The following is a 27,034-nucleotide window of genomic DNA, read 5'->3' on the forward strand; positions in this document are numbered from 1 at the left end:
TAAGCTTTATTTATAAAACAGGGAATCTGGCATTCCCTCAAACATTCCCTGCTGGGAATTGCCATTGAAACACATGGACCTGGATGGGAATGCTTAAGGGAATGTCTGATTTCCTGTTTTATAAATAGAGACCTATTTATAAAACAGTACCTAAAAAATTATAGTACTGTCTGTGACTGTAAGCAGATTTTGCTACCAGTTTTCAGTGACATGTGCGGATAGCCCATCAAAATTTCATTAATTTTACTATCATGACCGAACATCTGGGAAGGAGTACATGTGTCTGCAATGTGTGCATGCAAACATACTTGTTTAGGTTAGGATTAAAGGGATTTCCAAGAAAATAAATCATCAGTATAATGGTTGCTCCTGGAGAGGTAATATTTTTATATACTGAGTGATTGGCTTTGTTTTATTCATTTCATCACCAGGGACCCGGTAGCAGGGGGTTCTTTATTCCAGGTTTCTGAGTTCTTTTGGCAGTGCTAAACTATGTTATAGTGGAATTAAAAATTGCATTGCAGGTCTACTTTCCAACTCCTGTATCTCTCTTCTAGCATTTTTTAAATTTAATTTTTGTAGTTCTGAAATCAATTTTGTAAGAAGATGGGAATCACCAGCCAGGTGCCAGGATGGTGTTATGATGTAGGGTCCATCAATGGGTACTTAATATTTAGTCTGCCATAACGTGCAAAAGAGCTGTGCATAAACATGGCAAATGATTTCAGGACCCCTTGTGGCTTTAGTTCTGTTTTAAAATCAGGGAAGTCAATGGTTTATTAAAGTTCTCCAAGACTGGAGGAGATAGACTGTCATTGAATACCCTGGGTGATCCAACAAACCTTAAAAATCATTTGTTAATATCTGGCGAATGTTTTCAATCTATTCCAGGTTTGCTGGATCACCCATGATAGTCTATCTTTAGCAGTCTTGGGGAGCTTTAATAAATCAGGCCCAATGTGTCTAGATTATCCATAATGTTAAAGCACTGGCATCTTGTAGTTTGGCATAGATAATCCTCTTGGAATATATATGTGGCCATGATTTTTACCTAACTCCTCCAGGATCCACTCACAAGTCCAATGGCTGAGCCTCTGTTGCTCATTATGTATGAGGTTCTCTTGCTCTTATTTTGGGGGGACATTATAATTTATCAAAGTGCAGATGGAGAAAAGTAAGAAAGTTCCTCTGCATAGGATGAGTGGGAATCACTGCAGGGTTGTTGGTGATCCAGAACCACAAATCACTAACAACCTCATCAGCAATATTGGAGGACACCTGTAATTATACTAGTTTTTCGCCCAAGAAGATCTCAATGATCAGGGTTTAAGAAGACAATACCAATGGCATGTTTTGGGAGATGTCCCGAGCTTGGTTGAATAAACCTCCTGGCCAACCTTGGAAATGGCAGACAAGTCCTTCACAATCATACAAATGCCATCCTGTGGACATGTGGCCACCTTCCAAAGGCCAGACAATGGTCCCTTTAGACCTTGTTCAAGCAGATGTCTATGGAGGTCACGTACCTAGCATTTAGGAAGACAAAGGAGCTGAGTAAACCTGATCATCCGGACTTAAGAACCAAAAGAGAACAGAAAAGCATTTGAATTCTCCACCTCATCATCCATGCTTTTAATAAAATAGCCATCTTTGACTTTTCTGGTTCATGTTGGCTCCAGCATTACATGATAGCCCCCTAAAAATTCAATTTTTTTTTCAAATATACAGCAACTCAACGCTATTTAATAGTCTTAGCCAGAAATGAGTACGGATATGTTTCCGCAGTGTATTAAAGGCATCTGTAGGTATTTGTTAATACATAGATTTTCTGCTCGGGTAAAATTTAGGTTACCAAGGTTATTTAAGTACCATTGAGTCCGCCATACCAGGTAATTACAATCATAGAGCAGACATTGAAATCCTTCCTCTAAATGATGCAGCTAAGCCTTCAATTTGTACATTAAACCAATCCATACGAGCTGCAGATAAACCCTTATTTTAGGAAGTCTGTACTTATTAAAGTGGAATTTAGTGTTCAACGCCGTACAATGGCCCAATATGGATTCTTGGTTTGTTTTACAACCTTTACAAGGCCGGGCGTCCTTCACAGCTCTGATTCTAAGCATATGTGTAATATGAAGCAAATCCAAGCCAAAACCTAGTAATAGAAAATGATATTTTATTATAAGTGCAATTATAAACTGAAGGTTGGAAAGGTCAAGTCTCATTAGTGGTCACCTATATATTACATGTAATCAGATTTATCCAAACTACCTTCCCTTATTAAAGCAAAGTATGCAGATCAGCAAAATCAGAAATCCTGAGTTGTATGCATATTCTACATTTTTATCTAAAAGCATTGACGCCAGAGAATCAGGATAACAGCCAGGCAGCCTCTACATTTCTGAACAAAATAATTATTTTTAAGGGGTTTTGCATTAAAAAGAAAGGTCAGCTTATGTTGCAGACCCCTAGCTTTTCCCCCATTGTCATGCAAACTCGCTTATAAAGTGTAACTCTGACCCTTGCTATTTTTTAGGTTTGTAACAGAATATGACTTCCTAGGTCTGTACTCCTGTTGAAGCCTTTGGGGAGACATTCTTTTTTTTATTGAATGCAGTGGGAGGTGGGATGCTAGCAGAATAAAAAGTCTACCAAATTTTACAAAATGTTAATGTTACCTTTAGGATCCTTTCTCATTGCCCTCCTTAATCCCTCTTCCACCCAATGCACTGCAAGCATTGGTGCTGCTAATTTACAATCAGAGCTCAATTTCCTTAGAAGAATTCCCTGTGTAGGAAAAATACATTATAGTCATGAAAATCATTTTCCAGCAAGTTTGTTCTGTTCTGCTAATACCGGTAGGGAGAAAACTGATTTATAGGCAACACCATTCAAACAATGCAGACAGTGCCATCTAGTGTGTGAAGTGGGTAATGCAGCTTCTGCTACTTTAACATAAGTATGGAGAGCACAGTTATTGGTAGTGCCAATGCCAATACTTTTGTTATATGGGCAACATTGCAGTCCACTTTTTTCACAGCCTTAATATAGAAAAACTGCACTCAATCAAAACATTTGACATATAATAAAATCATTGCCAATGGTGCTACCAAAGTCCAGGGTTTGCAGCATCAAAAGTTTAATTTCACAATAAGACAATAATTACAAAATGCAATCATTGGCAACAGTTTGAGACCATAACCCTCTTTATGCTTTAAGAAAAATGTATTATGGTTTTAAGTAGGCCATGACCCAAAACTTTAAATTTTGCCCTATTGTGAAATAAACTTTTTAAATCTGAAAATCCTGGATCTTCTGGATATTTCATATCCTTGGGGCTTTATATTTTTTGCATGCACTGTGATGCTGGTGTCTATCCCAATATATATATATATATATATATATATATATATATATATATATATATAAATAAATATATTGTAATAATCTTTAACTAATATACTGTTCTAGAACTAAGGAATTTTGTATATTTTTTTGATGCAGCAGCTTACAATGAAATAATTAATCTTACCTTAGGGTCCCGAAAAAATGTTTAAATTATTTAGCAAAGTGAATGGAAGCTCACAGTTCAGTTTTTTGTGCAATTTCAATTTTTTTACCATCATGACTATTTAGATTTTAGCCAGCAGATGTCACTCTTGAGTCACACAGAACTCAAATCCAAATTTCTAGTACTTTTTGTATGGGTGTTATATTAAAAGAAAATGGTTAATTAAAACTTTACACTAACAACTTTTTTTTTTGTAATTAAAAAGTTTAATGAAATAAAATCCATGGATTTAGGAACATAAATATACAAGCTCAATTTAAAAATGTAAGGCTAAGCTAAAATCAGAATTTACAGTTTGGCGATGAACTCTTCACAAGGACACCAGCTAGGTGCTTCGGTTCTCGGTTTAATATCCATTCTGGATCGTACATTGTATTACTGCTGGTCTTCTTTCTGAAGGTGTGCGGGTAGTCAACATAGGCTCGGGCAGATGGCCACCTGCGTTCTAATTAAAGATAAATGATTGCTTAGTGCTCTGTTACAGCAACATTGTGCCTACTCTTTATTATTAACTTGTGATCATTTTCTGCAATGACTGTCCAGTCCAATAAACCCATTTTGGTCACATTCAGGCCCCATGATCTAATAGCATGGAGGCTACTACTGAAGTCCAATAATTATTTTCTCTCGGTTTAGGTTTGTGTCTACTACTGTTGTGGTCTCTATTAGCCAATTATGCTGGATTGTACATCATATTCTTACATAGTCTCTATCCAAATCTTAATTAATGGAAGCGGCTATGTTTTTCTTGAGCCCTGGGGACATTTTTTAACCACCTTGCCCCCTCTTTCACTGGGCCTAGGGAATAGCATAGCAAGTATATGGATCCTCCCCATGTTTTATACCAGGGGCCAGAGCATGGGCCATCATTACCCAGCTTCACTGATGAAAGTTCATTCTCTCCAGCCTTAGAGAGCTTTAATAAATCAGGGCCATTGAAGGAGTCAAATAGTAGAGTGCACCAGTTGGCACATTGCACTGCTCAAAAACGTTTTAAATCACAGTTGGCTCAGTGGTTAGCACTCTGGCCTTTGCAGCATTAGGTCACAGGTTCAAATCCCAGCTAGGACACTTTCTGCATGGGATTTGTATTTTCTCCCTGTGTAAAACCCGTGGCTTGCTCTGGGTGCTTTGTTTTCCTCCCATATCCCAAAAAGCATGCTGTTAGGTAATTCCCTTTTCCTCAAAAATTAACCTTGGACTGTGGTAATGACCTATGAGTCTGATGAGCCGGTTTGAGGGACAGCTAATGACCTAACTAGGGACTTTGTGATGTGCTGCGTAATATGTCAGTGTTATATAAATACTGTATAATAATAAAATGCTGTTTAGATTCTAGAACACACATTTATTGATCACATTCACCCACCATCATTTAAGGACATTTGGATGTGGTTTAGTTGGGACCTAAATGTCCTAACAAGGGAGGACTGGTGCCAAAAAGTTTGGGTATTAGATGGCTGGCTGAGGGTGAATGTGACCTGATTGGGTAAATACAGATAGAGAATGTGCTTAATAAATATTATTTATCTTCCAATGGGCCTAAAACAGTGTCCAGTGATTGAAGAAATCATTCTCTTTTTTCTCCTCCAACAGCTACAAATGTAAGAATTACATTTTAAGAATGAAAAAGATTGAACACGTAAAGCTGGAAACGTGTGATTCCTAACATTGCTCATTGGGAGGTGCTGGTGTGCCGCCAAATCATTCCGATATGATTGTGGTTGGGTTTCTGCGCTCACTGATGCCAGCTTCTCTGATAATGTCTATTCTTTTCTTCCAATAGGTTATCAGTGCAGTTGCCCACCTAAGTTCATAGGGAAGAACTGTGAGTCAGAGATCACGGCATGCTTTCCAAACCCATGCCGGAATGGTGGAACGTGTGATCCAATTGGGAGCTCGTTTATCTGCACTTGCAGGACCGGCCTGAGGGGATTAACGTAAGTGGCTGCTGATTTGAATATCAAAGTGCTTTCAAGCTGCTGCAGTTTGCTGGCTCTATCAACTATACAAACAAGAGATTAAATACAGGAAATGGCACGGGGCGATAGGATTATTATAGGTGGTTGGCGTAAGCCAGATCTGATAATCACCTAAATTAATGATACATTTTCTAATCCTGATCTAATGATTCCTGTAAAAGGTAAATGTCACACCACTTTCATGTAAATCTGGAATCAGATACACATAGAAAACTGAACCCCGCTGATAGGGATACTTCAGGGGTTCAGGACATGTTTGACAAATCAGAAACAATCTGGCTGATTTGCTAAAGAAATTTGGGTTGTACGCTTAGAAAAAAAAAGTTTTACTTAGCTGGGAATATTTCACTTGGTGAATGAGATGAAGATCTGCTTACTACGGCCATCCAATCGTGTGCAGGAAAAAAATCATGTTTTACATTTCCTTGCAGGTAATTGGAAATTCTCATTAAAGTTGCATGCAGTCTTAATTAATTGCAATCATGCTTAAAAATCCTTTAGGCTACTTTCAGACTGGCTATGAGGTTACAGAGCAGGAACCTCTTCCAAGGCAGCCCCCACATCACCCATCGTTGCGGCGCCATTAGGGGAAAAAAGGGGTACTTCTATATTGGGCTTGGATCATGAGAACTTGACTTTTAAATATGGAGGAGAGAGGCCCAGGAAGTTTATTCAGTTTATGGCCCTGAAATTTCTGATGGCAATTCAACCCACTGCAACCCATTGAATGAATAGGTGTAGCAGTGCGAGGTTAAATACCATCCAATGCGGCCTGCTGTAAAATGTTCAAATGTTTGATACTGAACAACTGCCACAGCACTGTGGGCCACTGGGTCCCATACAGGAATGCCTTTTCAAGCCACCATTTTGAACATAAAGTTGGTAAAGTAACACTAATCTGCTCATTTCTGTATACCTTTATGGTGAAGGAATTTTTTTTCCCTCCAAATTTCCTTTTTAATTTTAGTGTGGTCCAATATTGTTTTTAAATCACATGAATAAAGTGGAAATGGAAGATAGGCTTTTTGATAGCTCACCTCCCCAAAAATAAATGGTTTTAAAAATCGATTGATTAAGGAACCATCACCGTCATAAAAAGGTGCCAGAGATGGCCGTTCGTGGGAGATCGCAAAAAAAAAGCTGCTCCTCCAGCTTCTACTAAAGGTCTACTTGTGTAAAATTTACACAAGTCAGATGACGGGGATCCGGGATGAATGGTCATTCTCATTATGAGCAAAAATCTAGCATATGTATGGCGCTCCCCCAATGTTGGAGAGCACAGTGTGTTGCCCCTCTCTTGTCTTCTCCCCACCTTTCTCCAATAGAACGTAAATCTTGGAGTGGGAAAACCTTTCCCATGCCAATGGTCTAAGGGAGCATTTCCCTTCCTTTGGCAAAATTGTCTCTCACTGAAAGGGAAGGCTGAAGGTAAGCTTCAAAGTAAGAATTGTCCTCCCCTCCTATTGTGTGTTACTTCCTCCTAGATTGTAAGCTCTTCTGGGCAGGGTCCTCTCTTCCTCCTGTGTCATTGTTTGTATCTGTCTGTCATTTGCAACTCCTAATAAATGTACAGCGCTGCTTAAATGTACAGTATAGCTTAAACTATACTTTCTTCAAATAACAACTTCATTCTCTACCTAGGTGTGAGGATGATGTAAATGAATGTGAAAGAGAGGACTGTGAAAATGGCGGAACTTGTGTCAACATCTTTGGGTCTTTCTTCTGTAACTGTACCCATGGCTACGTTGGACAGTATTGTGGTCTGAGGCCGGTAGTGGTTCCCAACATTCAAGCTGGACATTCCTATGTTGGCAAGGAGGAGCTGATTGGAATAGCCGTGGTGCTTTTTGTCATATTCGTCCTCATAGTCCTTTTCATAGTATTCCGGAAGAAGGTGTTCCGTAAAAACTACTCACGTAACAACATCACTCTTGTCCAAGACCCCGCCACTGCAGCACTTTTGAACAAAACCAATGGGATTCAGTTTAAGAACCTTCGCGGTGGTGGAGATAGTAGAAACATTTACCAAGAGGTGGGACCACCACAAGTACCGGTCCGGCCCATGGCCTACACTCCTTGTTTCCAGAGTGAATCTCGAAACAATCTTGATAAGATGGTGGACGGTCTTGGTGTGGAACACCAGGACATGACCACCTTTCATCCAGAGTCTCCAAGGATATTGACGGCTCGAAGAGGGGTGGTAGTGTGCAGCGTGGCTCCTAACATGCCATCGGTGTCGCCGTGTCGGTCTGACTGTGACTCTATCAGGAAAGGACCATGGGACTCAGGAAATGATTGTAAGTCACATTTTCTATCAGTTTTCTCGGGGTTTATAAACAAAGACTGTAAGAAAGGCTGATATACTAACCTGTCATGGGGAGTATAGTGCTCCGGGTACCCTTCATGTGTAATGTTTGCCATTTGGCCATAAAGTGTTTACTGAAGTGGGAAGATTAGAGGTCAGCCTGGCCTTTTCAGCAAAGTTGTCATTATTCTGACATGTGACTAATACTTTATAGTGCTTCAAGTAAAAGCCAGATGGTTGTTGGGAACAGCAGTTCCTGGGTGGCAGCCTGAACCACTTCTGCTGATTGTAGACCACAGTTTCAACTTTTGACATTAGGTAACAGTGGGCAGTACTCTTACTAACACCCCCATTTTTACTACCACTCCCATTCGTTCCCCATTGGTTTTCCCAGGTAAGTGCGTAGTAAGCAGGAGGAGAAGGGATGGCCTGCGGTTAATTAACGGGCTTAGTTAACATATACATATGATTGTTGTCCCTATCAGAAAGCCCACCTAGAGAAATGCTATACAACCATATAAGCAGCTCTAAAGGGGAGATCATCAGCAAGCAAGTATTTAAATAAAAATCCAAATGGCAAATTTCTACAATACACTGTGTTGTATCAAACAAACTGTTATTCCTTCTGGGTTCATATCTACTTTTAAAGAGAGTATGTGCATATTCTAAATATCAAATGCAATTGTAGACATGAAACACATTGATGATCGTTCTCCCACTGTGCCAAATTTCCTTACCAGAGATCTTACTATCCACACTTTTAAGTTTGACAGTTTTGAAAATTGTTATCTCTCAACTAAATATGAGGAGACAAAAGTGCGGTGCATTAAGTGTTTGGTAAGATTTTGTTCAGAAGGGAGAAGGCATTAGTGTTATTTAATGTGGCTTTTTAAGTGTAGTTCTCAACAAAATAAAAAAAGAAATTATCATAGAAAAACTTTTAAAAAATACAAGCAGATACTGTCATGGGGAGACGTAGCATAGGAACCAGGGGACCAAAATTTATTGCTTACAATATTCCAACTGACATTTTTTAGCAACCGCTAATGGGTAGTTTTATCAGAGTGCAAAGCACAACTGCAAATTAGCTACTTCGTAACTGAAAACTTGATGTACACACATTGCATTACTGGTACACTACCTAAGAGGGACAGTCTATCTCTCTTATATATTGTCTATTTCAGCCTTTTTCAACTTTTTTACTCCAGAGGAACATTTGCAATGACCTTCAGGTCTTGAGGAACCTCTGCTGAAACCATGAGAGGTCAGGTCCCCTCACAAATAGCTAAAAACAGCTTTGGTGTCATGCTACTGACACAAATCTATGAGGTCACTATCATATGTAAAGTCAATCAGCCAAAGCTCAAGGAACCTTCAGCAAGCTGTGGAGGAAGCCTAGGGTTCCACAGAACCCTAGCTGAGAATGAGAGGGTAGAGCTAGACAAGGAGTGCACCAAAAGGTAAGCAGGATATTGTCCATAAGAGCCAATCAGGTTTCATATGTCATTCTCTTATGCAGGTTTGGGGGAATGTAACTTGCTTTTGTGTATATTTATTGATTGTGGTGAGGACTAAAAAATACATTCTAAATATATTTTTGTCTATTTAGAATAACTAGAAATGTTTTATATATATAAATATTTTATATATTTTATATTATTTTATATGTATATTCCTTGTTTTAAGATACAGCCTCTTCTTTTACACACTGACAGCATTGCCTTACATTAAAATATCTACTTTTGGGGTTTGTGTTTAAACCATAGTGCTCAGGGGATCCTTTCTCACTGGTGAAAACAGACAGACACACACACACACACACACACACATGTATGTATTTATATATTCTGTCTTGGGATCAGAAAAGAAGGAGTAATCTCCCTACTAAGTGATGGTGATTTGCCATTGCCAACAGTCACCAGAACAGTGTCCTTATTGTAATATTCACAATATTTAAAAAGGCAAAAAATGCACCAGTATAAAACATACCAAAAAAAAGTTTTGAATAGTTTTGTAATTATGATGTACGGTTGCTTCTATCTGCATTGCACACAGCAATGACACCCTCAGGTTATACATTCTGCTTCCTAGTATTGGGGCAACCAATGACAATATGACAATTGTTTCCTCTTGATATGTATTCAGGTAGAGGATTGGAGCCAGCCGAAGAAGTGACCTGCTTTGTAGGAAGCACAAAAGGGAGCAATTCTGAAAACCAGTCTCTGAACTCATTTCAGTCTGATTCCGGAGATGACAATGGTAAGTGAAATCACTGTTTAATTCTGTTGTGCTTTAGTAGCCGTACGGCAATGTGTACGTTTCTGTGTGTGTAATTGTCCTCAAAGGCACCCAGTGCCTGTTTCCAATGTCATCTTGGAGTCAATTTGCAGTTTGATGTTATTTATAGTTTAGTAATGACATGGTATTGCAGGTGCTGCGATGATAGCTAAAAAATGTTACCACCATTTTTTCAATTTGCATGTGTGTGAAGGGTTTAGGGGTTCAGTTATTAAAAAACCCACCTATAGGGTGGGTGGTTCCCAGCAGTTGGCGCCTTGAAGCCTTTAGCACCATTGTGAGAATTGTCAGCGGCAGGTAGTGAACTGTTTACTATCACCCCTACTCGGTCTATAAAGAGCTATGGGTGAGTTACAGGTAGCATCTGACCTATAGACATAGTTCACAGGTGTGAGGAAGTGGTACCCTTCTGCAATCTCACCACCTGTTTATACTAGCTCTTAGGGATGCAAAATAGTGGTGGGCATAGCCAACAATGGGCCCTAGTGCAGAGCTGACTTGCCCCGACCCCCTCTTGCTTTACTAACTTTTGGCCCTTGTGAGGGCCCCTATTGGCTGAGAAAAGTCCTGCAGATTTACACTCTGCATCTCCCTAGGTCCAAAAAAAAGCCATAAGGCCACCTGTTTCTCTGTATTTTTCTGGGACCTGAAACAGTTAAAATGTGGACTGTAACAACCTTGTGTTTACCTGCGTGCATCATTTACAGACTAACACAGCTCATGGAATGCTTTAAAAGCTTGGGACAAGCTGATAAACTCCAGTGTACTAAAAGCTATTTGAAGCAATTACTTTGTTAGGTTTAATTCAGGTGATGAACGACTACATTATACGAGCAATTTCTGTCCTCTTCTTGAATCCAGTTTGCCTTAGTTACTAAATATTTTGGCTGTACTCTGCAGACTTCTAAACTTTCCTGTTTTATTTATATCACCTGACCTTTTAAAGAAAAAAATAAAATGTAATGTTTGTATTATATTTGGCTTTTAACTGTATTCGGCAAAACAGATGTACAATAAACATTTATAAACGTTTATTTAAAATAAAATACAAAACTATGGGGAAAAGGGAGCAGGATGTGGATTCTGCATTTGGAAGATTTTAAAACAAAAATTTTGATTGCAAATAATAAGCCACAAAAGAGGAAACAGTCCTATTTTTTATACCATGAAGGGTTTGTTGTTCTTTACATTGGTGGTGTTAAAGAAATGCCAAATTTGCCAATTGTAGGTAAAGTAATAGATTCTGTTGTAAAAGCAATTGCCCACCTGCTGATACCCATTTCCCCAACCCCACTGCTCCATCACTTGTTGGAATCAGTAGTTACAACTACTGAGATGATTGAATCTTTTGAAGCAGGCATCTCAGGTCACTGGAGAGACAGACCCACGAATTTGGTCCACATATGCCAACCTAAAAGATATTGTGAGCACCCATTTTTACATTTTGTTAGCTCTGACCTAGTTCTAGCTAACATCACACTACTAAACCATAAGGGTTCAATCATTATCCCCCTCTATCTCTGTTCCAGGATATCAGTCGTGCCACCTATTGCTAGAAGGGACTTCATATCTTTAAGTTTTGAAACTTGCAGAAGGGTGGAGATGTTGGTGTGGCCACCTTTTCTTCTTCACCCATCAAAATTGCCCATGTTGGGGTCCAGCATGGACAAACAGACTTTCCCGTTGACTTCTGTTCAAGCTGGATGGGCACCCAGTTCTCATTTAGACTGGTTGTCTGTAGCTTACATAATACCAGCCCCCCTGTTTCCCAAGCTGACAAAGTTGTTGGTCCAAAATCCCATTTAACTTACAAATTGTATGACCTGGAAAAGTTATCTGCAAAGGACATCAGAACGAGAACCGCAGGCCCATAAGCCATATGGAAATGTTCATTAGACTGTAGAAATAATATATGTTAATTAAGCATGACCAAGCCTTGGCAACCCTTTGATTTCTATCAACCACATGCTATAAATCCCAGGGTATTCCTTTATGGATGCACAACCCTTCTAAACCAGACTAGGGCAACTGCCACCATTTAATTAGTAGGCTGACTGGTTTGTATATAAAATGAATCCATTACTTGCTTCTCTAAAGAACAAACCAAAGAGGAATTACCTTGTATTTTGCCTAAATATGTTAACCACAAACTCAAGCCACGGGTCCTCTTGTCTGGTGAAATTTATTTGTAAGTTAAGAGGCATCCTTAGAGCCATATTCTTCATCTGAGCCTTATGTGCTGAAACCATATTGTTCCCCTTAGCAGCTGGCATCAAATATCTGTATTCCTTAGTGTTCGTCATGCAAGATGTATTCATGTTTTAGGAATTAAATATATCCCAAATTTTGAGTAGAAAATACAAGCACTTAATAAGCAAGGCTCAACACATATAATCAATAAGGAGCATTGCTGATATCATTACAGATATATTATTAGGAGAGAGCAGATATAATCAATAATAAAGTATTGATGATATATTATTAGAAATGTGTGTGGCCTGATTTAATAAAGCTCCTCAAGGCTGGAGAGAATACACTTTCATCAGTGAAGCTGCGTGATCCAGCAAACCTGGAATGGATTTCTTCAAAGTATTATGCTATATACCGGCAAATGTTTTGAATCCTGAATTCCAGAATTGTTGGATCACCCAGCTTCACTGATGAAAGTGTATCCTCTCCAGCCTTGAAAAACTTTAATAAATCAGAGCTATTCTATTCATGATGGGATATTGATGTGACAAGTATTAGGGAATGTTAGTATAATTAATACAGGGCTTGCTGATATAATTAATATAGAATATTGTTGATGTGACTAGTATTGGGGAATGTCAATATAAGTAATACAGGGGTGCTGATATAATATAAATTTGGGATATTGGGGAATTTCAATATAATCAATCTATATCATATATATATATCAAATATAATCAATAAACAATCTATATTAGATAGTGCTGATATCATTATTGTTAGAAAATTGCTAATATAATATATATTAGGAATTCCCAATAATCAACATGGGGCTTCCTCATTTATTTAATATAGTACTTTGCTGATGTAATCAGTAAACATCAATATTATTAATAATTAATAATATTATTTCATGTTAACTAATAAAATCAGGATATAAATGTTTTAATTGTTTGTAATTAACTTGTGACTCAAATCGGTTGATTTATTGATCAGTTGATATAATAAATGTGTGAATATATATACTATGTGTGAAATGATGACATAACAATGTTTGTGTGTTTTAATACTAACCAGTCTGTTGTCTCCCTTTCTCCTCCACCCCTTTTGCTGTTTTCCCCTCCACAAGCTTCCATTGTGACTGTCATTCATCTAGTCAACAATGTTGTTGATAATATTGAAACTGAAGGTATTTACTTTTTCCTGTAACTCTTTGTATCTATCATGAACAAGAGTGCATTTGTTAAATTTGTTTTTATGTTTAACATCTATTTTTTTATATTTCCTTTTTTTTCTTTTTTATATCTAATGGTTAATTCTTTTTTGATTATATATATATAGTTTTTCTATTTTTTAACATTTTAGAATATTTCTGCAAGCACAATATAGAATTTATTCTGGGAACACTAAATATAGCTCAATTTATCTATAAAAACATTACATATAATTTGATAAAGATAGATAAACAAGCCAACTAATATTAACAGATATGTATATATATATCATAAAAAAATCAAATAATATAAACGTTTACTTGTCATATTAGGTCCTATAAACTGATTTTTTTTTTTACTTTTAAAATATTTGTAAATCATAAAATTTAAAATTCCTTAAATTAATTAGTCTGCAGCTTGAATTTGTTTTATGTGTGTTTTTAGGATCTTTTTTTCTGTGTTTTTGTATTCTTTTTTTTTACTGTTAATACTAAGAATAAAAAAAAAAGTACAAAAATAAGTAAACAATGTATAAAAGATATATGCAATTTTAATAAAACACATAGGTAATACTGAAGACACTTGAAAGTGGTAGAATAATGTTTTACATTTGGAGCTTTTTATTGTTTTGTTTTTTTCTTCTGTATAACCTTACAAATACGTTGTTAAAAAAAATAGAAAATGAGTGGAAATAAGACTATGTTCAAAAATACATGAAAATACTTTTAATACTCTTTGAATTTTCCAATCAGTTGGACCATACACAAGACCTTTTTGTTGTTTTGGGTTTTTGCTGTTCTGTTAAAACCTGAATCAATAACATAAAATAAAATTGATTGTCAAAAACAGTGTTACAGTTTAGGTGTTAAAACAAAACATTAAAAAACTACAATGATGAAGCATGAAAAAATGTATTTTTTTCATTTTTACTGCTTTTTGTGAACTGTACTATTCTCCTTTCCTTGAACAAAACAGCTCCGGTAATGGACCAAGGACAGAATTACAACAGAGGTGACATTTGTAACCTAAAACCCTGCTGCTTTTTTATTGTTGTGTTTCATAAAGCCCATTTAACCACGTGTCTTGAACATAATGTTCCAATTCTAAAAACAAGTTTTGAAAGCTTTGCCTGCCTGCTTGTGAAAACCCAATTCTGGATGTTTATGCCCTAGCATGCTGGTACCGTGTCTTCTAATACAGCTGTGCTGTAACTGTGTCCAAACTGTCACTTACCTTGTTTTTTAACATATGACTTAACAATGATGTATTGCTTTTATGGAAAATGCTTTGAAGCATGTACAACACAATGGATTTTATGTGAACCTATCAAGTTGAAGCAAGTGGTAAAAAAAAGGGTATGGAAAAGCACATAGCTGTTTGTTTCACCTATAAAGGTTTTAGAGTGTTTGGAAAGTGGTGTCCTGCCTCCTATAATATTAAAAAACTATCAAATTAAGATTATTTGATGAAAATTCGAAGTTTATCTTCCATACAGGGTCTAATTGCCCATTAGGAACTGGCAAGCATGTTGTAGATCCTTTAAATATTTAGTGCCCATGAAGTAAGGGACATTTTATTAGATATGGGATGTATACATAAACCTTCTCTATTTTTGGCAAAAAGGCTGCATTTGGATCAGAGGCAGGTTATTCCAAAATGGCAGCCAAAGCTTGCGACTGGACTTTTTTGTCAGGGTTGATTTTTGCATGAGCTCTGTGCACAGCCAAAGCCCAGGATCATGGGCACATTCTGTATGCTTGGGGGGCTTAAATTCCCTCTAGTAATGCTACACAAGATTTTTTTTTTTCTGAACAGGGTCAGTTCCCCCACTTTCCTTCTAGTACTGTTTAACCAGAAAATGGCTAAGCAAAGATGTAGGTGTGGGGTTAGTACCAACTGCATTTTCCGATATGGCTTGTTGTGCATGCCCTATGTGGCCACTGCAACGAAGTCCCTCCATTCCATGGCTAACAATACCAAGAGCCTATGAGAACCAACATCTAATCCATTGGTTAATCTGTGTCTTCTGCCAAGGTAATTGGGCAGCACTGTGGAGGTGCAAAGGACCATGAAAATGCACTAAAACCTTTATTACTGAAAGAAATAATGAAAGTGTCTTGCCTACCCTAATTCTTCACAACATTATGTTTTTACAGGTGCACAAAAGCATGGCTGATTTACCATTAACCCAAGCATGAGTAATTCCAAGGGGATCTCTATTTATTACATTTTTTATTAATTGATATATTTTATTTTTACAGCTTACCACTGGGATACTTCAGACTGGATGCCAAGCGCACGATTATCCGACATTGAAGAGGTTCCAAACTACGAAGCAGCAGATGGCTCCTCAGCACACCATGGTAGTACCAGAGAGTTGGAATCAGACTACTACCTTGGTGGCTATGACATCGACAGCGATTACCCACCTCCCCAACATGAAGACTATTTAACCCAAGATCAACTGCCACCTCCCCTTCCGGAGGACTTCCAAGAACATTACGACACTCTTCCAAAAGTACATCCACGATCCGTGGTTAGTACGCTCAGTCCGGACTGTCGGCGTCGCCCACAGTTCCATCCAAGCCAATACCTCCCACCCCATCATCTCTCAAATGAAATAGACACATCGATTTCTCAAGCTGGACATTCTTTTAGTACTTTTGTGCCTGGTCCAAGCCAAAATATGGACAAGACAAGCACAGATAACGTCTCTTTATCCTTGCACAATTCTGTGGGTGCTTCCTCATCAGATGTCTCAGCTAGTTGTGGACTAGAAGACACAGAAGTGGCCATAAGTGACTATGAAAGTTTAGACAACTTTCGAATTGATCAATCCCACATTCCTTATATGGAAACACAACATCAGACTCAAGTGTGATAAACTTTGTTTTATATGCCATGACTAGTCGTACATATAAAAAAGCCACAGCATTCATCTTGGACTACAGTAACAAGTGCAAACCTTTGGAATTCCAGTCGCTTTGATAGTATGTCAGTGATCTGTTGCGAAAAATTAAATAGACAATCCTTTTAACACTTTGCTGATATTTATTGCCAAACGTATGCACAGTGTTTTAGTACTCAAAAGAATTAAAAAAAAAAGTACAGTTTGAAAGTTTCTTGCAGAGCTTAAGGGGAAGGACACTATATTTTGAAGCAGGTGAATGTGCATTTGCTGGTACTGTGTATCATTGGGCTTCGAAAGGCAGAAGTGTAGCTATAGGAGTATTAAAGTGTACCTGTCACTTTCAAACTGGAAGCAGCCATTTTGTGCTCAGAATTTGTATACTTGTGCATGCAGTTTTCAAGTAGCTGGGGCTAATTGCCAAAAACTGGGGCAAAAGTGAAGATAATATCCACATCATGGTTTTATTTTCTGTGGGGTATCTACACTTTTGCTGCCGCTTTTATAAATTAGCTCCACTGTGAAAGTTGTGTTCCTATTTTCTGCAGGGAGCAGTGGGAGAAATCTATGGGGTCTAAAGACAAGACATAGTTGGTATGGTGGCCATTAAGGTTTTCATCACTTTTGCATCCAAAGAGCTGGCAAGGTCAGTATTACTCTCAGTACCCATCTAAGAATAATTGTCAGGTACTGAGATTTACAAACACACAATTGATTCATAGATGCAAACTACTTTACTTGGCAGTTGGGTTTGAGATCTGTTGCATATGTATTCATTTATAAATGTTCATCACTGACAATTATCTCTTGAACATAAGCTGTTCATATCAATAAGGCAGGTTGTATGAAAAGATTTCCTCCTTAATTTATATACCTCCTTATATTGGGGACTTTTAAGTCCTTCCAAATCCACCCATCCTAAAGCTGGACTCCAAGCAAATAGCTAAATACAGAAATAAAATGCTTACATGGAAGATGTTTACCTGTTAAAGTATTTGAATTTCTTTATGTTTAGCCCTGGGGTTTGTACGGCTCCACTTTCAGCCCAGGCAGGAGGACACCATTCACCCTCAGCCTTCCAACTGGGCAATATCGGAGAAACAGTAGGCAGATAAGGGTGCCAAAAACTTACTCTGCTGTTATTCTGTCCTTCATTCAAGACACAGAAGCTGTGGATACAGAGCTGCATTATTTTTGTATTTAATATCTGCTTGGGTTCAGCTTTTGGACAAAATCATATGCATTTTTTCCAAGCCTCACCCCTGAGTAAGCCTGCTAAAATTAAGACAGTTGAGATGCATGTGTGTATTTGTGATAAGTACATTTTGACTTGAAATATTTTTTTTGAAAAGAAGCACTAGGGCTGTTTACAAATATGAATGAAAGTTTACTGGAAGAGCACAAATATGAAAAAAATAACAAAAATGCTTTAAATATCTATGCTCCTACATTACTGATGACAGTATGTATGTATATATTCTGAGTCAATTAGCCATACTTCTCAATATAACCATTTTTTTTACAAATGTGTGTGCCTTGTCCATATTGGCGAATTTCAGTTCACACAAAAATCACCTGTCTACTTTGCACTAAAAATCTTGAAGCCACACACGTCATGCACACACAGAATGAATTCTCAAATTTCTACCTAAAAACTTTATTTTAACTTTATTAAATGTGGTAAATAGAATTGTGCGTCAGTGGTGTGCAGTAACCCACTGTGAACATCTGCTATGAGCTTGCCCACACTAAAATGCTCATATTGATTTGTTGGTATGCACATCACTAAACTATGCACTATGTTATGGAAACATTTTTCATCCATTATTCTAATTTTAGTATGGCTTTGAAGCAGAAAAAGTCTCCACATAAATGACGATGTGACCACCAAGGTAATACCTTATTCCTTAGGTTTCCTTTTTGGGGGGAAATGGCGTGTTTTAAAGTCAACATTGGTTAATGTTTCCAGCTTGCAAACAAGGCAGAATGTGATGCATTACTAATGCCGGAAGCTCCACTGCTGTTGTTGGTCACATATTGTTGGAAGCTGGTTGTTTCTCCGGCTAGCAGCAAAGTGCAGATAAGCTAGTATGACCTCAGAAAAGACCAGTTTATCCATAAAGTTGAGCAGACATAGATTTAGCATGAACTGTATGGTCAAAAGTTGTGAGACACCTTACTTTCCAATTTATAGAAGCTTATTGGACATTCCATTTCAAAACCATGGGCATTAAGATGAAGCTGGCCCTTTTGTGAATATAACAACCTATACTCTTCTGGAAGAGTCCTCTACATAAGTTGGGAGTGTGCCAATGGGAACTTGTCCCTGCTGACCCAAAAAAGCGTTTGTCTGGTCAATTAAATGTGAAGACCTTGCTAAAGATGGACTTTCCAAATCATGATGTTCAGAAGGTTTAAGGTCTGGGTTCTGCAGAGACAACTTAAATTTCTTCACACTTTACTCATGAAATCTTCTCTTTATGGACCTAGCTTTGCATACAGGAGTACAGATATATGAGAACTGAAAGAGGCCTTCTACAAAGGTCTGGTTTCTGTGCAGATAACCTACAGACCATACTCATGAAATCTCCTCTTTATGGACCTAGCTTTTCATACAGGAGTACAGATGTTTTGAAACAGAAAGGGGTCTTCTACCCAAATTTTTACCAAAAAGCTGGAAGTTCACAATGATCTAAAATATCGTTGTGCTGTAGCTTTAATTTATCTGTTCATGGGAAACACTTCAACTCAACAATTTGAAGGGGAGTAGATAGAGAAGTTTGATATGTGTCTATAAGCTTTTGACCATATAGTGTAAGAGTCTTACAGTCTTTTATGATGAGGGGAGCTTTCCCTGACTCACAGCAATATTAAAAAGAAACATCTAATTGAAAAAGCCTGTTTGTAGCATATTAGGAAGTCTTCATCTATTTAAGCAATAAAATGCAGTGTATTGTAGTGTCTTTGTATTGGTAGAAAAGTATTATTTATATCTGATATCTAGTGAAATTGACCCATTTATTCTTGCAGTATTTTTATATTAAATGATTAAGTTATTTTTAAATCTGGGCTGATAGGATGATAAAAAAAAATGACGTGAAACACGTAAAGGTAAGGTACAATATTTTTCATGCAATTTGAACAACTTTAGATAAATGTACAGTGTGACGGAAATGTTTATACTGGGAGACACGAAATTGTACATAACGTTGGGGTCCTGGGTTGGAAATTAAATGTTTTGGTTGATTATTGATGATTTTTGTCTTTGGTATGACTACACAAGATAAAAGCCATCCAATAAGTGAGAAATATGTGTTGTGCTGTGCTCTTACCATATACAGGTACATAATTCATGTTTGAGATTTCCTAAAAATAGGAATCTGCTTTTAGTGGTTAGATTTATTTATAAACATGTGAAGTTTCCCATTATGGGCATCTAATTCCATAGGAGTTGTTTGGAAGCATTATGCGTTTGTCTACCTTTTTCCATAGGTAAAATCTAGGGGGGCTAGGTCAACTGCTGGATTCTTGTTTGTCTTGGGACATTCCTGTAGGTCATAACTCAGTTCCTGTCCATCTTGAAGCCATGAATACTCCAAAATATCTCTCCACTTTTGTAATATTAATAATACAATTAAATCTGCCAGAGAGAACACAACCCAAGAAATCTCATCTTCAGTCCTCGAGAGGCATACCTAACCAACAGAACTCTCCACCATCTATACCATAAGCAGTCTTTGCTGGACTGAAAATTAAAGTTCAAAAAATCTACATATAGTACTAAGTTTACATTTATTTGACAGAAGGTATATTAATGTGGTGTTGCTTGCTTTCTGTAATATTATCTGTATTTATTAGATTCTGAGCTGAATTGAATTGGGCACAACAGCTGGTTTTGGTAATCTAGATGTAAACTGGATCTTTGTGTTCTAGGTCTATCACTGATTTTAATGAATCTGAGTTTGGAGTTGCATAGGCAGGTCTGACCAAGAAGCAAACCATTTGGTGACTGATTAGTATACATCTGCCATATCTGGTCATACTGCAGTTTGATGAAATACATTGCCCATTGGGACAGTAGGAAAGACCTTGACAAGACATCAATGTCATTGAGAAACATTCCCAATAAGGTGTTTGGGGCTCAAGCTGACCTTGTACCTTCATATGCATTTTTATCCATACATATTTACCTGGTCTACCATTAAATACCATAGGCCATAGTGTGGGCAATTTAATATATAGCAAATTACATTGAGTGTCTATGCAGTATGTGCTTAAGGTGGGGTTGTAGTTTTTAATTGGCATTATTAAAAGACTGCCCCAGATAAAAACAAAGGTGATTACATTTTTTGTAAGAAAATCTGCCATGTTATGTGCAACCTCAAAGCAAATATACAAAATATTTCCATTTATTCAAACGTGACAGACATAAGGTCCTCTTCAGCACATTTCCTGTAAGCAATGTTTGTTGTGAATTAAGTTTATTAACATTCACTAAAGTGTTTTTTAAAAACTCAAGCCAGTTTGGAGACAATTTCCATAGAATCTAAAATAAAACAATAATAGATAAATTGATCTTGTTTATGTTGGCAGTAAAACTAAAATATCAATATTGACAGATTCTTGGCAAACTCTCCACATTTCAGATCCACTATGAAACTACCATGTATGGTTAGTTGAAATACATACTCGAGTATATTCTTTTTGACCTGACAATGCCAATAGAAAAAGAATCTTGGTTTATACTCAGGTGATACCACTAGATGACACTGTGTCTTCATGTAAGTGTATAACAAATTCATGCTATCAGAAATATTATTAGAGTTTGTTACACACTTTACATGAAAACACAGTACCATCTACTGGTGGCCAACAATTTCGCACAAAAGATCATTTAAGAACATGTGAATATATATATATATTCAGACAAAATTTTGAATATTCCTTAGGTTACTAAAAACTATGGAACAGTAGTACATCTCACTTGCTGGTGCAATGTGGTGCTACCCTAACGCAGGGTTCATTGAGATGCCCAACATACACTATAGTGCATCACTGTGGTGCACACCTAAAAAAATGCCTAACTTTCTATATAAATGGGCTGCCTTATCAGTGCACAGGAATATGTGTATATGGAACATTATGGACCATTCTTGAAGGCTGTGGTGCCTTACAGTACCGAGATGCCCAACTAAAATCCCATTGAAAGCTTTATCTGTATGATATTGATATAATGAGCATTGTAGCTTTTTACCATGGTTTAAAAACACACTGAGGACTTTGTAATAAAACTGTTCACTTAGCAAAGTCAATGTTAAAGAAAATCACTTTAAATTCACTTAAGAAAAAAAAACATGATTTGATTGCAAAAGCAAAGTATGACCTCCTTCACCAAGCGTAATGAATGACTCCTTGTAGCATGCTAATAGACTTTGGTAAGTGAACAACCTAAACTACATTAGTAAGTTTACCCTATTGCTCTTTAAATCGTCTTCGGACGAAGATACTCCTACAGAGTGTATGAGCTCACGTTTTCACAATTCAACATTTCGTTTGCGTTTATCTAGCCATACATACTTGCACTGTTGCACTTAAAACAATTTTGTATTTTTTTGCTATATATAAAGTGAGACCACCATAGGGCTGAAAATACATTATCAGCATGCAGAAAACTTTTAACCTACCTCTTATCCTTTTCATTGCAAGCAACGTGAAGGTCAAGCAAAACAAATGCACAGATGCAAAATATATGTTTTACCTGCAAAGTATTTTCATTTTTGTCTTTAGACTTCCATCGCTCTGCCATATAACACATCAAGACAAGACTGATTTATCTGTGTTGCAGTTGTGAAACACTTACAGGTCTTGCCTCGCCACCAGTCTTTAACTGGACACTGAGAGAAGAAGCAGAAAAATGTTGAGCTCATTTCTACGTCATTTTTCTTTCTTCTTTTATTATGCAAAAATGCATTTAAATACAGCTGACTGGCTCCTTCTGCTGCTTCTTTTGCTCCCAAGCTCCAAGCTCTGCTGTACAGCAAAATTCAGACACTTGCATTGCTGGCATCAAAATGCACTGAGGGTCTATTATTGAATTCAGATCTCATAAGATCCCCCAGTTTTCCCTTTACATGTTAATACTACATTGACTATTCTATTTAAACCTTTAAATGGAGCTTCTCCTCCTTATGTGATGAACAAAGCACCATGGGAGTAAGGGAAAGGTAGGTTTAGGATGTTCAAAGCATCATCCAATCAGAAAAAGTAGACTATGTATGTGTTCTCATTTAAAGTGCCAATATATGAACACAATATTGATACAATATGAATATTCAGCAATATATTTATGTTTTATTATTAAGATAAAAGCCTAAGATATAAATACATAGCACAATTTTCTGGCATAGATGTGTAGTAATAAGTATTTGATAGTGTTGCGTAGATTTGAGATGGTCGATTACTGTAGATAGCTCCCCCTGTAGATTGGAGGATGGTACCTCATTAGGATCCTACAGCCATGATGTGTGATATCATTAGAAATGAAAAAAATATCAATGGGCTTATTAAGGAAAAAAGACAAAGAACAAAGTGCTAAGTCCAAAATACCCTAAATAACAAGAACTGGAAATCGGATTTCACTTTGCTGGACAAAGAGCCATATTAGAAACTCATTGCATGCTATGGATTCTGCACTTTGTTTTTTGCTTTTTTTTTAATAATCTATTGAACAAGTATGTTCAATGTATATTTAACAAATATGTTAAATGGTGCAAAGTACTTTTAATAGGCTGATACATTGTATAAATTAGATTTCTGTTAAATGAAATCTCTTTTATTTATTGGAATCATAGTATATACATTGTGGAGCGCTGTAGAATGTCAGTGCTGTATAAATGCATGGTAATAGTCCACATCTCATACAGCATTGCTCTCCATATTACATTTGTTTGCTATATTTGTTATTCACCACAAGGTGGCACATATAGTGGCAGAGTTCACCACAAGGTGGCACTGTAACCAAAATTACTTTTTCCAACTACGGTAAAACCACTGCACCTAAGGGGTAGGGTCTTCCATTTTATTACAAAAAATGAATTCTGGTTTTCCTGGAATTCCATTTAGAGAAGTTTGGGGAAACACTCCCAAAGCCATATTGTAATCTGTATATAGTAGGATGTTCTGATGGTTTTATCCAGTGTTGTAGTATAATAGTTAGCAAGACATTTCGTTGCATGACATTCAATAGAAGCAAATCTCTACATCATTCTGGTTTTGAGCTCTTTTCTAATCTACTACATTGGTCACTGTGCAGGGCAAAGTTTTAAGGTGAACCCTAATACATCATGGGGGCAGCCATTGTATGATGTGAACCAAAATTTATAGTATGAATGAGGACCTTCCAGAACCAGATTTTTAAAAACAGCAAATCATTTTTAGTTTGAGCTTAAAAAAGAGCTACACATTTTGTTAGCTGATTACAATTTAGATATTATAGGAAATATTTTTACAATAAAACCGGTGTGAGGGCTGAACAACCATTTACATGAAAAAAGGGAGCTTTACCACCCTTAGGACAATTGCCTTTAGGAAGTCACTGAGTTTCAGAGAACTGACAGCATGGACTTTGGTGTTTCAAAAGTAAAATATTCATGTAGAATAATGGCCTCTCATGAGCAGCACCTTATCATTATAAACCTACAATTTATGTCTTAATTACTCATAACTCATAACTGTGTTTAATTCTACATTAAGTTGACCTCTAGCATTTAAACATATAATAGGCTTCATTCCCAATGTTCCAATGTGTTTTTGTTCTGATTACTGATATTTAAATAACTATATAAAAAAAGAAAGAAATACGCCCAAAAGCCTAATATGTAATAAATAACAAACACTTACTTTTCAATAATTTTATTGTTTTCCTTTATATAACTTTCTGATATTGATCTCCATTCCACCTGGCAAAGACAACTTTTCTCACAAATGCTAAATAAGCTTTGCTGCTGGACCTTCTGTAACTATTGGTAATTTGTAAGATTTAGAACAAGTCACAAGCTGTACAGCCATAGCAATTGTTATATTGTTTGTTCAGATCAAAAAGCATAAGATAAACTTTTCCCCCTAAGATTGTATTCGGTCTTCTTTGTAGGAAAACATTTCAACCAAGCCAAGAGATTTTGTCCTGCAAATTGTAATTATTAGTTTCAAAAATAACCCCAATTCTGGCTATAGGAGATCAGAATTTGTTAAAATTGAGTATATATTTAAATTTAAATTATTTTATTTAGCTTGGTTGTCAGTAGCACCTAATGCAAAATATATGCTTGATAATGCGTGATACATTCAGAGAAAAATGATAAAATATTTTATTAGTTAGGCAGGTTTAAAAAAAGGCACTCTGAAAAGTTCTTGAGTTTAACCAAAAAAAGAAAAATAGGTATAATAGAAAAAACAATCCTCCCTATTTATTTATTGTTTTCTCATTCAAACATTCAAACATTTATGCCCACAAGTTGTACCCTTTCTTTTCCACAATGTGAGGCTTTTAGGCTGTTGGATTTTTGGTAATGCCCACAGTGAAATAATTATAGCATTGCCCCTGCAAATTATTTTACTTATTAGGAGTTAAGAATGGGCTGCTTGTTTGTAGAAGATGAAGAGGGTAAGTTGATCATTTCATCCTTTGAAAAAATCCAAATTTTAATCGTGTTTTTTGCTGCCAAATACCCAATCAATTTAATTTATATTCTAACAAAATGTATGAATAATTTTTTCATATGTAGTATAAAGGTAGTATTTTTTTTAACAATTTCTATACCTTAGTGTTTTAGTTTTCTACAATTGTATCTACATTGTATTCCTTTTTATTTTGCATTAAATTGAATTTGAAACTGAAGCCACACATTAGCTGACATATATTAAACCATAGAAAAGAAAGTGGTATACTGGTATAATATTATTACTTTTAGCTTTTGATTGTGTTAAGTTTTTTTGTGTTTCAACTAGAAGTTTCCCATTTGAAGAAATTAAAACTACAACTCCTTATACTTTACCATTTGCTTTCCCTAGAACAGTTCATAGAACACAATTTTATATTTAAGTCTTCATTAATATCGCTTTTTCCAGGCTGTTTAAAATAATTAATGTGAACATGTCCCATCATGTGACCAAATAGAAGATATGGATATTCCATATAAATATGGAAGAATTTTGTACTTATCCATAAGATTAGCATCAAACATTCACCAATATACAATTTGCAAGTCATGGATGGTGTTACAAAAAGATAGTAATACCAGTAATTTGATTACGCATTATTTAGTTATTTACAGTGTTATTTTAATGTTAATATGAAATATTGGCAGTCAGTGGTAACTGTCTCAACCTATAATAAGTGACCAATTTAAAAGCCCCGAAAACTGCATTGTGTTTTGTATTAGAATGAAAGTTAGGTGATGCATCAGAAAAAAACTGATCAGAAATGTTTTCCTGTTCTAAACAGGCTGGGTTTTCAGGATGTATGTTATGGAGATATTTGTAAAATAAGGTTTGAAATGTATATAATGTTTTTTTTAAAGAAAACTTTCAACCTCTTGTAGGTATAATACAGCCAGACTGTACTTTGCGTTCTTCAAAATGTACCACGCCACAGATCTTCATGGAGGTCCATTGAGTCACACATTTTTGAATTTGAGATTGTATTTGGCATTGTTGCATTTTTATTTGAATTTTTTGGGTTAGCTATTTCATTTTACTTTTTTATTTATTTTTTCATTTTATTCCTGGTTCATTATTTGTTACAAAGTTTGCTGTAATATTTATGTTTGACATTTTTACTATGCCATTACGATAAAAAGAATTATGCAAAAAGGAAATCATGGACTGGTTAATTCAGACAACTTGCCCCCAAAGAATGATCTATGTACCTTGGTGCATTTTGCTGTTGACAGTATTATGCTTTGTTTTCCTTTTTTTATTGAATAGAAAAAAAAATGTACAGGTTTGTAACTGTTGGAATTTGATAAACTTGATGGTTAACCATTTACAAAAATGTGTTTTGCCTTTTATTTAAAGTAAACCTAAAATTTAAAAAAGGAAAAAAACAGCACTTACAGCAATTCCTACCATTAATTCAGCTCCAGTAAATGATTTCTACTACAACATGTCCTAAACCTTCCAAACTGAATGGCAGGCCCATATGCTACACTCTCTTTCTGTGAGTACATGTGATTTTTTTTGGAATCTGACTCCTGGGGAATCATCATTAACCATCCGGTGTCCAGCACCATTACTCGTCACCAGATGCCCATCTCTCAATGTTACCCTGAACTCTTCAGCTATAGTGGGGCTCAGTCTCCGGAGGCTAGATGCCCCGTCTCAGCAAATGGTTGCCCCCAGGAGTGCAAAGAAAGGCATCTGGGGAAGGACTGAGAGAGGACCATGAACCCACAGATAATGCAGTACAAGGGATTCCAGCAGAGGCAATTCCAGAATACAGAGTCAGAGGCCATACACAAGTAATCAGCCAAACTGACCAGGTATCCAAGGATAAAAACAAAGCAA

The 27,034-nt window shown here is 36.5% G+C and overlaps 1 protein-coding gene across 1 annotated transcript in view; it reads left to right on the top strand.

Moving 5' to 3' along the window:
* Positions 1–26,522, top strand: part of FAT3 (FAT atypical cadherin 3) — a gene marked incomplete in the record, with an annotated part of 408,024 nt that extends 381,502 nt beyond the window's left edge. Inside the window, 6 exon segments of the mRNA XM_072402567.1 lie at positions 5,361–5,514; positions 7,198–7,853; positions 10,007–10,120; positions 13,479–13,538; positions 14,539–14,574; positions 15,825–26,522. Of these exon segments, the coding sequence (XP_072258668.1) occupies positions 5,361–5,514; positions 7,198–7,853; positions 10,007–10,120; positions 13,479–13,538; positions 14,539–14,574; positions 15,825–16,444 (1,640 nt within the window).
* Between the last annotated feature and the right edge of the window lie 512 nt (positions 26,523–27,034).

The sequence above is a fragment of the Pyxicephalus adspersus genome, chromosome 1, assembly GCF_032062135.1.
Source record: "Pyxicephalus adspersus chromosome 1, UCB_Pads_2.0, whole genome shotgun sequence".
In the NCBI taxonomy this organism is placed as follows: domain Eukaryota; kingdom Metazoa; phylum Chordata; class Amphibia; order Anura; family Pyxicephalidae; genus Pyxicephalus; species Pyxicephalus adspersus.